Raw genomic sequence first — 14027 nt, 5'->3', positions numbered from 1 at the left:
GAAAGGTGAGAAATCAGCCCAGAACTACACGGGAGGAGCTGGTCAATGACCTGAAAAGAGCTGGGACCACCATTTCCAAGGTTACCGTTGGTAATACACTAAGACGTCATGGTTTGAAATCATGCATGGCACGGAAGGTTCCCCTGCTTAAACCAGCACATGTCAAGGCCCGTCTTAAGTTTGCCAATGACCATTTGGATGATCCAGAGGAGTCATGGGAGAAAGTCATGTGGTCAGATGAGACCAAAATAGAACTTTTTGGTCATAATTCCACTAAACGTGTTTGGAGGAAGAAGAATGATGAGTACCATCCCAAGAACACCATCCCTACTGTGAAGCATGGGGGTGGTAGCATCATGCTTTGGGGTGTTTTTCTGCACATGGGACAGGGCGACTGCACTGTATTAAGGAGAGGATGACCGGGGCCATGTATTGCAAGATTTTGGGGAACAACCTCCTTCCCTCAGTTAGAGCATTGAAGATGGGTCGAGGCTGGGTCTTCCAACATGACAATGACCCGAAGCACACAGCCAGGATAACCAAGGAGTGGCTCTGTAAGAAGCATATCAAGGTTCTGGCGTGGCCTAGCCAGTCTCCAGACCTAAACCCAATAGAGAATCTTTGGAGGGAGCTCAAACTCCGTGTTTCTCAGCGACAGCCCAGAAACCTGACTGATCTAGAGAAGATCTGTGTGGAGGAGTGGGCCAAAATCCCTCCTGCAGTGTGTGCAAACCTGGTGAAAAACTACAGGAAACGTTTGACCTCTGTAATTGCAAACAAAGGCTACTGTACCAAATATTAACATTGATTTTCTCAGGTGTTCAAATACTTATTTGCAGCTGTATCATACAAATAAATAGTTAAAAAATCATACATTGTGATTTCTGGATTTTCTTTTTTAGATTATGTCTCTCACAGTGGACATGCACCTACGATGACAATTTCAGACCCCTCCATGATTTCTAAGTGGGAGAACTTGCAAAATAGCAGGGTGTTCAAATACTTATTTTCCTCACTGTATCACTATTTGTACTTGGTGCAAATAGCCACTGCCGAGAAAATAACTGCAGCACGCAGTTATATTTACAGAAAGTTGAATTTGTGTGGACGCTAATATAGTTGGTCTGAACAGGCCTTTATTAAATTAAACATTAATACAGCATCAGGATATGTTTCAACTGTGCATCAACTGTGATAAGGCTTGAACGTAATATGAATGACATCATTTTTTATATCGCTTTAGTCAATATAACTGTTGGGGATATTCACTGCTAATGCAAGAACAAAAAAGGTGATTGACGTTGTTCAAACAGTAGCGACTCAAATACTGTATACAAGCTGTTGATCAAGCTGGTCCAACGCTGGATTTGAGCACTAGTCAGTCAGTTGGTCAGAAACTGGGAGACAAGCTGACCAACCAACTAGCTAAGCACCAACTTGGCCAGGGTGGGAGCTTACCTAGACCAGTTTAAACCTGGTTTAAGCTTTTCTTTCAGCAGGGGCAAAGCTCAAATCAAGGCAGATCCAGATTAGAAACATCAGGAAAAGAAAATCTCATTCTGCCAGTTTCTCTTAAATCTTACCTTCTCCTCGGCTGTCCCCGACAATCCTGTGAACACGGTTTCCAGGGCAACATCTCCAGTGGCCAGCAGATGCAGAGAACAATGATTGTCCCGAGCAGAGGGGGCAGAGGGACCTCTTCAGTCAAGACAGGTGCCAGATGTTCTCATAAACACTCCTTTCAAGCAATTAATTCCTTTTCACGATAGATAGATAGATAGATAGATAGATAGATAGATAGATAGATAGATAAATAGATAGATAGACAGACAGATAGATAGATAAAGCAAAGTGCAACTCAGTGTTAAGAGGTCTTATTGTCTTATTACACTGTAGAAATTCAGACCCTGCTGCAAGCAATCTCAACAGATTTATGTGGTTTTACAGAAATGTGTTCGGTTCCTTGATTTCTGTAATGTGTTCCTCGGCCGAGGAACAAAAGGCTTAGCAGTGTAATTCAGTGAGAGCAGAAAAGATGTCTAGAGCCGAGCTCTGTGCTACATGCATTAAACATGACATGTAGGGCCATGTGTATGGTAGTAGCTGGGACTTAAAACGAAAATGCTCTTCACAGGTGAAGACAGGTTGTATTCTGTGCTGAGCCGCAATTCACTGAGGAGATTTGAACCTTCATTTAATCTGTGACAGGAAGACTGGGGCTGCAAAACACTGCGCTTCGTGGTAAGAAACACTATGAGGGTGAATGGAAGACAGAATATGCTATTAGTTTAAATGAATGATTATTCTATTGGAAAAAAATCACTCAGAACCATTATGGTTAAATAATTTAATTAAGCTATGCTCTTTTAAAAAGAGTGACATTTAACCAGATGAACTAAATAGTTGAAATAAAGCATTCTGTTCTCACATGAGTTCCCATTTCCTTCACACTCTTTATATATTTAATGACTTTTATTACGTTATAAATATTAATCAACAATAGGCTGCTAAGGGAGATGCTGAAGATCAGAATGCATCATTCTAAGAGGAAAGGGGCAGGCACTTTAATCAGAGAGGTCTTAGCATATTTTAGTAGGTGCTGCGCATGGCGGCTGCAGCCAATCGTGGCTCTCGAGAGTGCTTATTGGCTGGGCTGTGGGGGATGTCTGGCTTCCATCGGTAGGGGGTTACTCTCTCTCCGCTCCATCCGTCCATTCAGCCCCCACAGTCAGCAAAACACTCGTCAGAGCGCAGGTCCACAGCAAGAGAATCCTGCAGAGCTCCGTGGATGTGTGATGTGTGTGTGTGTGTTCAGAGTGTCAGGAGGAGAGAGAGACAGTGTGGACTAGCTGCTTCTGAACCACTGCAGGAGCACTAAATTTGGGACTGTCACAGATACTGAAGGAGAGAGAGAGAGAAGACATTGAAAAAAGGACGTTTATCTAGCACCACAGTTATGGAGACTCATCTCTGCGGTCCACCAGCGGATCAAACTAGAAGCAAAGGACAGAAAAGTCAGTCGCCGTAATCACTGTAATCTTCTGGCGGAAGAAGGAGATTATATTCCCTGACAGTTTGCTCTCAGAAGGTGAAGATTAGGAGTGGATTTTTTCCCTACTTTCTTTCCTTTTTTCTTCTGTTTCAGTTAATTGCTGTGCTTTTGGGGGGCTCCTCGCCCTCTTCACAAGTCGTCACCTCTCTCAGATCCTTCCTTTCCTTCCCAACATCTCCTCTGCATGCTTTTCCACTGCTCTGCAGGTGAACACACTCATGGTGGATGCCAAGGGAAGGAACATGAAATGTCTGACGTTCTTATTGATGCTTCCAGAGTCAGTTAAGAGCAAGTCCAGCAAAGGCTCCAAAAAGGGGAGTCCCAGCAGCTCGTCCAAGCTGCCCCCTGTGTGCTATGAGATCATCACCTTGAAAACTAAGAAGAAGAAGAAGATGGCAGCGGAGATCTTTCCCACTATGAAGCCGGCGTCTGCCACCACGGTGCAGCAGTACCAGCAGCAGAACTTGAACAACAACAACACCATCCAATGCTGCAACTGGCAGGGTCTCTACTCCACGATCAGGGAGAGGTAGGTCAACTTTTGATGTGTTCAGAGAGGGAGAACAGAGACTGGTACGCAGAGAACATCTGCCGACAAACAGAGCCTTTATAAAGTGATAGCTGATGCAGTGGGGTCCAAAAGTCTCAGAGCACATTGAAAATCTGGGACCTAGACCTGCAAATAAGAAGTTTTAGGATTATGAAAATGTAAATAAAGAAATATTAGGCACTATTTCTAGTTCATATCTAAACAAATAAGCACATTTGTGACATGTTCTTGCACATTGAAGCAAGATGCTTTTCTCAAACATTTTCAAATCATAATGGGTAACTTGTGGAGCTCATGCAGCTTGAAAGCTGTGGTGATTAAACAAACAAAAATAAATAAAATAATAATAATAATAATAATAATAATAATATATATACATATATATATATATATATATATATATATATATATATATATATATATTGAACATTTCAAACAAATTGTAATGCTCATAAAATGATTTATTATAAATAAATAACTTGTTAAAAAATTACAAAATAAGTTATACTTATTAAACTGGAGCATTTTCACTGCTGGTTTCAGACTTTTAGAGCACACTGAATATTTGGAAGAATATATTGCATGCACAGTTAACCTGAGTGGGTTCACTAGGTTCAGGTGTGGGTGTTGAATGCCATTGTTGGAGTGTTATTCAATGGCTTTCTGAGATTGTTTGAGAATGTTCTGAAATGTTAAAATGTCCAATTGTGTGTTTGTCGGTCTCTGTTCTGTCCTGCATGCATTGTCCTAGAGGAGGCAAAAGAAAGGAACAAGTTTTGTTTTATATGCGACGGCTTTGCTCTCTGTCAAAGAGTAATATTTACTTTGTCGTCATGGGAAAGCCCCATGCTGGCCAAAACAAATGTGCGCTCTCGGACCTGGCTTTGTAGTCCCTTTGGAACAGCGTTCCTTATTTACCTACTGCTCCTATGTGGCCGGGACCACAATAATACATGAAGAAGATGCCATTGTAGACTCCCATTTCACAGGGGCCAGGGATTTTCCTGAGAAAGATCCTGTTCTATTCTGAATGTTTTCAAAATTAACAAGATTTAGATTTTCCTACTTCCCAATAGAATAGGAGCATTTTTAAAGTTGATAGTCATTTCATGTTATATGAAAATTCCTTTATGTCTAAAGAAATAGAGAAACATGGATTCATCTCTTGCTTATAATCAAGTAGGAATGTTTCTCTGTTTTTTAATTTAAAAACGTCCCCCCCCAAAATCGTCTCTTTTGCAGAAATTCTGTGATGTTCAATAATGAACTGATGGCTGACGTTCACTTTGTTGTCGGTCAATCCGGAGGGACTCAGAGACTCCCGGGACACAAGGTAAGACCTACTGACCTGCACTACACTGTCACCTCAGCATTACAAGAGAACATAATCAGGATTTAGAGTTTGCGATGTGCTTCACTGCTGTTGTGCTTCAAGTCTTTATCTTGTTTTCAGTCTAGCCTACCATGTGCCTCTCTGAGACACTCCTAAATTATTGATGTAATTCAGACAGAGGTGGGGACAGTCTTTTGACAGAGAGATGTCTGTCTTTTGCTCATTTGGATTTATACTGTATTAATTAATCAGACTATGTGCTCAAAGTTCCTTAATTGTAAAAAAAACACATGCAAATTGTTTTAGTATGTGAATAAAGTGCTTTTATTTATGCACACTGTGGCTGAATCTCCCAAAGGCTTTTCTGAATAAGCTGCTTAATTGTTGCTTGGTAAAATGAAAGTGTCCGATTTTGACAACACAAAACACGTTCGACCGATCTGTTTCAAATAATGTTTCAACATCATACCCTATTGTAATATTAGTGCATATATAGTGATCTAACTCTTTGGTTTTCAGACTGAGGTGACAAGGGGAGCTAGGGGATCCATGGAAAATAAATACATTTTTAGATCTGACACTATTATTTAACGTTATCATTATGCTGTGTATAAAGGCATTTTGGAAATCATGTGATTAATCATGACTATTTTATTCTATCGACAACCATACTTCTAAAAGTAAAAAAAAAAGCAAAAAAAAAGCAACAACATTTATTTGGAGAAGTACATACTAACAAAATGGCTATACAAACGCATTAAAAATTTGAAATGACTGAAAAATGTTTCTTTTCACGTTCATACAGATAATATTTTCCACATATGACTTTGCAAACACTTGATCTAATTTATCTCCACTGAGTAAACCCTTTGAGATCTTCTTGGAAAGCAATTGCTTTTGTTCTAAAATTTTCATGGCGACCATTGGATTGGCTTTATTATGTATGACATTTTTTTTTTAACCTCAGGCCAATTTTAACTGCACCAAAACCCCATTTAAATCGGTTCTTGTTTCACTCTCAGACTTTATTCAAAAAGACAGGGTTAATCTGGTGCCTACAATTCAGGCATGACTCATCTTTTATCCATTTAAGAGGGTAGAACTGAAACCTGTGTATGGCTGATATGTGATGCTTTATAAAGCTCACTTAAGCAAGGGCATTGTATTGCTTTGCTGCATGGGCACAGTCAATACTGCAATGGGCCATGAAGAGTTATTACAGAGCACCTTTTTTTATGATGTCCATTTGGCTGGCGTTCAGATATGCATTATCATTTTTATTTGCGAAGGTTATGTTTGCTTCTAGGAAAGGCTTCCTTGCATGCGAGTGCTTTGCAAAAATTACTCTCACCATTTATTTGGTGCTCCTTAAAGTTACAGTATATTTGCTATGGGCTTTTCACATGAGGGATCCTGAGGGAGAAAAACACACGTTTACTGACGCAGCAATAAAAAGGACAAACTAGTCCACTAACTGGAAAAAATCCTATGTGAGAGTAATGCTAAAATGAATTGTAAATATTCGCTCCTGCTCATGTTATATAATGTATCTGCATTGCTGTGTTGGCCTCTGATTTCATCATTAGCTACGTGCACCCATTAGCATCAGCAAGATAACTTTTAGCTCCAGCAGCCACTTTCACACCATTGTGCAACACTCTTTGATTCGGAGGGAAAAGCAAATGCCATTCACAAGAATGGCACTCACGTGTCTTGTAAACCCAGGGGGAAATTACAGCGGTAATTAAGCATCGGTCTTTGTGGGTGAAATTTTGTGTGTGCTTCACGCTCAAGTGACTCCAGGGGAATGGGATCAAGCCGAAATTTAAAACAGCCAAGCGTTACCTTTACAATGCAATCAACTCAGAAGAAAGAAACCCTGAAGGGCAACTTGTGAGGAATTAAAGATCGCTAGCTGTGCCTTTCTGATTCAGGTTTATTATAACCATCACCTGCTACCTGCAAGGTTCTTTTGATAAGTGTGAGGAGAATAATCAGGTTTTTTGTTAAAGCGAAGAGAGACTTTAGTGTCAGGTCATGCAATTGGGTCACTTTGGAAAAACAGAGACTGAACAATAGCAGAACAGTATGAAACCTTTTCCATTTACACCACATGTGTCCTTCAATACAAAGCTGATTTGATGGGTTTGCACTGTTTTCCAATTTTTTGAAAATCACTGCTCATGTAAATTATTTAAAATAAACTGACGGATACTATTAGCCTGGGAAAACCCAGACTACTTCCGGCGAATTTCAATTCTCTCTTCAGGATAGTCTGGAGAAGAGCCCATTCAAACTCATTACTGTGCCGCCGAAATCGCGGCACCAATCAGAAACGTTGGGGGAGGGATTTACATGATGACGACAGCGCAGCGACGCTGAAGGAGTTCTCACGCAGTGAAAAATACATTGCGGAGCAGAGAGGAGACTGACAACACGCTGGCAGACAGGACAGAGCAGGCTACTTTTCGGTTACGTTTGATATTAAACATATTAAACAAAGTCTCAGCTTTCAAATTTGTTAATTTTTTTAAAAGAAATTTAAACAATAAATACCGTTTTGTTGCTCTTTAATGTGCCGTGACAGATCGCTGTAGAGCATCAGTTAAAGCTGTTCTTGTGAACCGATCATCTCTTCCTTCTAGTTAATTTATAGCCTCAAATAAACATGAACAAACATAAGAAGGAATGTTGTTTTAACCACGGAAAGGCGTCAGTACACTCCGTTTTTCAAGTTCAAATCCTCCTATGTTAATCTACTCTCCTAACTGCTTTGTCGGACAAAATGGCGGATGGCGAAGTATGATTGGTCAGATCACCTGTCAATCAAGCTGAGCTACGTCGGTTGGTGACGCCCCTTTGGAAATGATTCGTCTACATAGCTTCCCCAGACCCTTCACTCAGTTTCAACTGAGAAGGGTCTGGTTTTTTAACCAGGCTAGGATACTATAGCTCCTTATGCTAATCGATAAAACAAGTCATGTCAAATTAATTTATATACTATATACATGTTTTTTCTCATTAGTATGTCCTTGCTGTGGGAAGCTCTGTTTTCCATGCCATGTTCTATGGAGAGTTGGCAGAAGACAACGATGAGATCCGTATCCCTGACGTGGAACCTCCAGCCTTTCTGGCTATGCTTAAGTAAGACTCCTTTTGCAATTGCACCTTATCTGTCTGGTCTGTGCTGGCTGACCCTTTCCTCATCTGCCTGGTTAAAACATTATTATCTTCCTGCACAGATTATTTAGTTATTATTGTTTTCAATTAAGCGCAGGAGTGAAGAAAATTGTTCTCTCTGATCTAAGTACCCCTCTTTGGACTTCTTCCAAAAGGTTAATCGACTACATCGACATGTAATTTCTTTACAGCGGACGGTTCAAGACCATTAAAAACGATACGGCCTTTGGAAGGAGATTTGTCTGATTGAAATCAACTGTGCAATTAGCTTCATTTGAATACATTTAAGATACCAAATATTTTAATTTGACTTCTTAAATGTCATTTTGAATTGAGTTCTCAGATCATTTAAGTTCAAAAAGCTCCCTAGCATGACTTCATGGGGCAAATTTATGAAAAAGTTGCGCCACTCATGGTATTTCTGCACAGAAATCTGCATCTTATTCATTAACCAGAGCAATTCAGTTTAACCAGGTTCTAATGTACAGTGTATTTCTGATTTGCCTAATTTCTTTAAGTGCCAGTTAACTGTATCTCTGCAAAAAAAATAAAAAATAACCCTGCTCAAACCAGCCTTCAGCTGGCCTAGTAGATGAGACTTGTAGAACTAAATGGCATGGTTGCTTCAGCAAATGTCTTTTATTTAACGCCACTCGCTGGATGTTTCATTTCCAAAGTGCCGCCATACGTACAATAACCATCGTAATAAAACGTTGGCAGATTTCACGGTTTCAGATAAAACTCAACATGTTTTAGCACCATTCATTGGATATTTTACATTGAGAGTATAGCAAAACGTGCAAGAATCATTTTGAAGAAATGTTGCCACATGCATATTTTTTCCCAATAAGTGTGCGTTGGTATCTCCAGAATGGCTGTTGCTTATTCCCAAAGTCTTTTATATATATATCAGAGTGAACTCTGAACACTAATGGCACTATATACTTAAATGTTACATAGAACTGTAGCTTAAACATGAAGAAAATAAATAATGAAGTGAGCTTAGCTTGTCCGCCTCTCAGAGGGCTTAGGACCATGACAGAAGATCTGATAGATCTTAGCTCATGCTTACCCATTTCTCATGAGAGTCCTTCTGTGTTCTCCACTCTCTCTCTCTCTCTCTCTCTCTCCTCTTGCGCTGGCTCATCTTTCACTCCCTCCATCTCTTGAGAGAGATTTTTGTTCTCTCTCCCTCTGTGTCTTTCATCCCTCCTCCCCCACTCTCATAAAGAAGTGTGAATGCTGTCTTTTGGTTTGCCGAAGACTCCCATATAACATTGTGTTTATTATGAGACTTCTATATAGGTTATCGCTTCTAGCCCAGAATGCATTACAGGACATAGTATTAGATTTGCAGAAGATCTGCAGACTGCATCACAGTGTGATCAGTTCAGCCTAACAGCTGTTCCCAAGGACACAATCACAGGCCAAGTTCATTCCTATTCCACGAAGTTGTGGATATTAGAATAGTGCTTTTTGTTATAAAGAGGTGTCGCAAAAATATAGTATTTCCATTCCCAGTATAGCTTTTCTTTGACCAAAGACACATTGTGGTTCATGCTGGTAGCACATCATAAAATAGTAGCATCTAGCTGGGCCAGTAATAGCAGCCTATAATGCATCCTACAGTACTACACCGAGCTGCCAACTCTCACGCATTCACCGTGAGACTCACACAATTGACACTTTGCACATGCTCTCACGCCACACATCCATTTTCTCACGCACAGAAAAATCGCGAAGCAAAGAGGACACGGACACCGACAGACTAGACAGAGCAGGTTACTTAGGCCTACTTGTGATGTAAAAAAAATCTCAGCTCTCAGATTCTGTCAATTTTATTACGAAATTCAAATAAATACCATTTTGGCGCTTGTAAATGTGACGTGACAGATCCCGAGCGGCACGTGAACCGATCATCTCTACTAGCTAATAGTAAATAAACACAAATGAACAATGTTGAAAAATATAGTACAACTTACCGAAATGTATATTCCTCATACATAATATCGATCAATCAGTGTTTTTCAATCGCGGAAAGGGGTCAATGAAACAGCTGGAGAACAATTATGTCACATTTACCTCAGGAAAGCCATTTAATGAACATAATTTAGGCTATAGCACGTTAGCTGGCTAGGATAAAAGAGCTATAGAGAGTATTTAGCTAAATATGTGTACTATATTACATATTTATTAAATTTTAACTTATATCATTAAATAAAGTTGTTATATTGTTAAAAAACGCATTATATTTAATTTGAGTTATTTTTAACCTTAAATAATACTACCAACTGATAGGGCTCTCTGTATGTTTACAGCATTAGGTGAGATTTTTTAACGCCTATCTTGTGTACCTAATATTTATCCAAATGAGTCAATATTAAATCAAATCACAAGAATTGAATTGAATTGAAATCGTGAAATTCATGTCAAGCAATAATAAAAAAAAACGTAGCTTACCAGAAATTGTACCATGTAAACATTGTAACATGTTATCACTAAACCTAATAAAATTCAGTTTAGTTATGTTTATAAAAAAAGTTGTTATACTCAAAAGTTGGCAGCTATGACTACATCTGTTTTAAATGACTATGGCAGATGATGGCTAACCCTTTTTGGCTAACCCTGATTTTTTGTCTGTTTATCAGGTACATTTACTGTGACGAAATTGACTTGAGTGCAGACACCGTACTGGCAACATTATACGCAGCCAAAAAGTACATAGTCCCACACCTGGCTCGGGCCTGCGTCAACTTCTTGGAAACTAGTTTGAGTGCAAAGAACGCATGTATTCTTCTGTCTCAGAGCTGTCTGTTTGAAGAGCCAGACCTAACGCAACGCTGCTGGGAAGTCATTGACGCTCAGGCTGAGCTGGCACTTAAGTCTGAGGGGTTTTGTGACATTGACGCTCAGACCTTGGAGAGCATCCTCAGACGAGAGACTCTGAACGCTAAGGAGATTGTAGTGTTTGAAGCGGCACTAAGCTGGGCAGATGCCGAATGTCAGCGGAGGGAGATGAACACAAGCATCGACAACAAACGCAAGGTATTGGGCCAGTCCGTCTACCTGATCCGTATCCCAACCATGGGTCTTGATGATTTTGCAAACGGTGCAGCGCAATCAGGAGTGTTAACGCTGAACGAGACCAATGACATTTTCTTGTGGTACACGGCGGCTAAGAAACCCGAGCTGCAGTTTGTCAGCCAACCTCGTAAGGGATTGACGCCACAGAAGTGCCACCGCTTCCAGTCATGTGCCTACCGCAGCAACCAGTGGCGTTATCGCGGACGCTGCGACAGCATTCAGTTTGCCGTCGATAAGCGGGTGTTTATTGCCGGTTTCGGGCTTTACGGCTCAAGCTGCGGATCTGCTGAGTACACCGCCAAGATCGAGCTCAAACGGCAAGGGGTCGTCTTGGGAACCAACCTTAGCAAGTACTTTTCAGATGGATCCAGCAACACCTTCCCCGCTTGGTTTGAGTATCCGGTTCAGATAGAGCCTGACACTTTCTATACGGCCAGTGTGGTCCTGGATGGAAATGAACTGAGTTATTTTGGACAAGAGGGTATGACGGAAGTTCAGTGTGGGAAGGTGACCTTCCAGTTTCAGTGCTCTTCGGACAGCACCAACGGCACAGGTGTGCAGGGCGGCCAGATTCCAGAGCTCGTTTTTTATGCCTGAGTTTCCCCTGAGAAAACAAAAAACTGCCCACCTTTCCAGAGTGAAATAGCTTTACAATATCCGTTTTTCTATTACATGGCAGAATTCAACTCCTCCAATGATGCCAGCTCAAGCAAACTGAGGCATAACAGGCATTACAAGGGTTTTGTTTTGAGCTGTTAGTGTTTTTTTCGGGGCTGTCAAACCGTAAACAGTGAATTAAATATTTTATTTTGTGCTCTGAACAACGCTGCACCTGTTTACAAAGAAAATCTAATTTTAATGGTATGGGAGTTGTTGTCTAAGCTCCTAATTGGATGCCACAGCCAGGCTGTTGCTCATTATCTTAATTGATTTAAAATATCTGATTCATTTAATTTGAGAGGGGACATTGTGCATTGTACAGTATATATTTAAATGTGTGAAGTAAATTATAAATATATATATATATATAAATATATTATATTATCACTTCATGGCTACATCTACTGTTTACAATGACTACGCCATGTTAGTGAACGCTTGCACATGTATATTGTAGCAATAGTGAACAAATTTCTCATGATAACAGTCTAACTCCAGCATTTCTCCACATCACAATTCAAGGCAATCAAATACCTAACACCAAAGTCACCATAACTACTTTTTGGTCAGCATCATCAAGCACAGATTGTTTAGAATAATGACATCATTTAGATTTAGAAACATCCCTCCATTATAAAAACTACAAAATGTTTTGAGCTTGCACTGGAATAAACACTTTTCATTTCAAAGTCTTTAACCCTACAGTAGACCTTAGTCAAGGTACATGTTGTATTTAATGTTACGAAAATGAAAACAAGGGACATATGTTCTGTTCAATGAGTTATAACAATTTTAAATTCGACTTTGACAAAAAAAAAAAAAAAAGAATTAGACATGGCATAGGACCTAAAGACAGCACAGGATTTTGGACTGTACATCTGTCCCAAACTGTTTTCTTCTCAGAAGATTAATATAGCCTGACTGAGGTTAGTAGAATCAAATGTACAGTGAATGTTGTATTATATTCAGCAGAATCAACATCATAAATGTTGATCTTACAATATCTCTGGGTTCTATGAAACATGGCTTATTTGAGTAACACAGTTCACCAGTTTGAAGTCTCTTTCATGCCAGTTTTGTAAAGTGCACTAAGAAACTATTAATTCAGCTGAAACAACAGGTTACATATTCACAGCATCACCATCACACAATGTGATGTTTTGGGATATTGTGTCATCATTTCCTCCTCTATAAGTGTTGTGTTCGTGGCTAATTAGCAGCATAACTAGCTGTCACTCAACAAACCTGTCTTCACGCTACTTAATGGGATGTTGTCAACTAACATTATATCACATTTTTGCAAAGACAAGATATTTCAAGCATTCTATTTTGTCTGCTTTGGGCTGTAATTACCGGCATTGTGTTTTTCCCCCTTCATTTTCTTTAAGGTGTCAAAGTGGCAAGAGTACAGAAAGCTAATTCTATTCCGTGTAGAACTTTTAGTGACAGACATATTAGCGATGAGCAGAAGGCAATTAACTGATCTTTACGCTGATCTAGAAATGACCAGTCACATTTGATCAAAACACTGATATAATCTAATATCACACACACTTAACAGTCAATAAAGTGAACGAAACACTAAGGTTATATAGATCACCAACAAGGTGCACTTTGAAATGTGCTTTAACATCAATGTTTATACATGCAAATCAATTAAAATGTGTCACGTTATGGATTTTTGTGTGTCACGATTTTGTTAACGGCATGTTTTTATTTAAGTGAATTTACCCATCACATGAGCTACTTTAATCTTTGTGCACTACTTAGAAGAGGTCATTGATGGTGCTCGCTGTGTGTTTATAACACTTCAGTGAATGTGTATAAAGCATATGTTTGTGTTACAGTACAGAGAGACTTATGAATGTGTATGACAGATGAACATGCAAATAAACTTAAGCAGTTCTATTATGACATCCAGAATAACTTTTAATATTTATTTATTTTCTTTTACAGTAAACAACTTTTTAGAGTTGTTCTGCCCAGAGTTTTGATTATTATATCTAATGTGTAATGTGAAAATGCACATCCCTTTTGGAAAAGTACATGAGTACAAAAGTTTTTCCTTCAGCAGTTTGCAATATAAAGATTTGATCCGCTAGATATGGATGCAGAAATAAAGCTCACAGGTACACATTTCATCATATACTGTGGTTACAAATAAGGCA

At 39.5% G+C, this 14027-nt stretch overlaps 1 protein-coding gene across 1 annotated transcript; it reads left to right on the top strand.

Annotated features, from left to right (window-relative positions):
- Positions 1-2690: 2690 nt before the first annotated feature.
- Positions 2691-13773, top strand: btbd3b (BTB (POZ) domain containing 3b). The gene is made up of 4 exons (XM_084094032.1): positions 2691-3581; positions 4845-4935; positions 7961-8079; positions 10764-13773. Exons 1-4 carry the CDS (start codon positions 3271-3273, stop codon positions 11794-11796), a joined length of 1554 nt encoding a protein of 517 aa, XP_083950158.1. The 5' UTR covers positions 2691-3270; the 3' UTR covers positions 11797-13773.
- Positions 13774-14027: the final 254 nt, after the last annotated feature.

The sequence above is a fragment of the Abramis brama genome, assembly GCF_963993115.1.
Source record: "Abramis brama genome assembly, chromosome: 19".
NCBI lineage: Eukaryota > Metazoa > Chordata > Actinopteri > Cypriniformes > Leuciscidae > Abramis > Abramis brama.
The sequence above is the reverse complement of the archived record's forward strand: the minus strand, read 5'-3'. Positions and strand labels throughout refer to the sequence as shown.

Bases quoted from the DNA above. Each gene is read 5' to 3' on its own strand.
- btbd3b (XM_084094032.1), top strand. From the start codon at position 3,271: ATGGTGGATGCCAAGGGAAGGAACATGAAATGTCTGACGTTCTTATTG. The intron at 3,582-4,844 runs GTAGGTCAACTT...TCTCTTTTGCAG, and splicing joins TACTCCACGATCAGGGAGAG to AAATTCTGTGATGTTCAATA. The intron at 8,080-10,763 runs GTAAGACTCCTT...TCTGTTTATCAG, and splicing joins GCCTTTCTGGCTATGCTTAA to GTACATTTACTGTGACGAAA.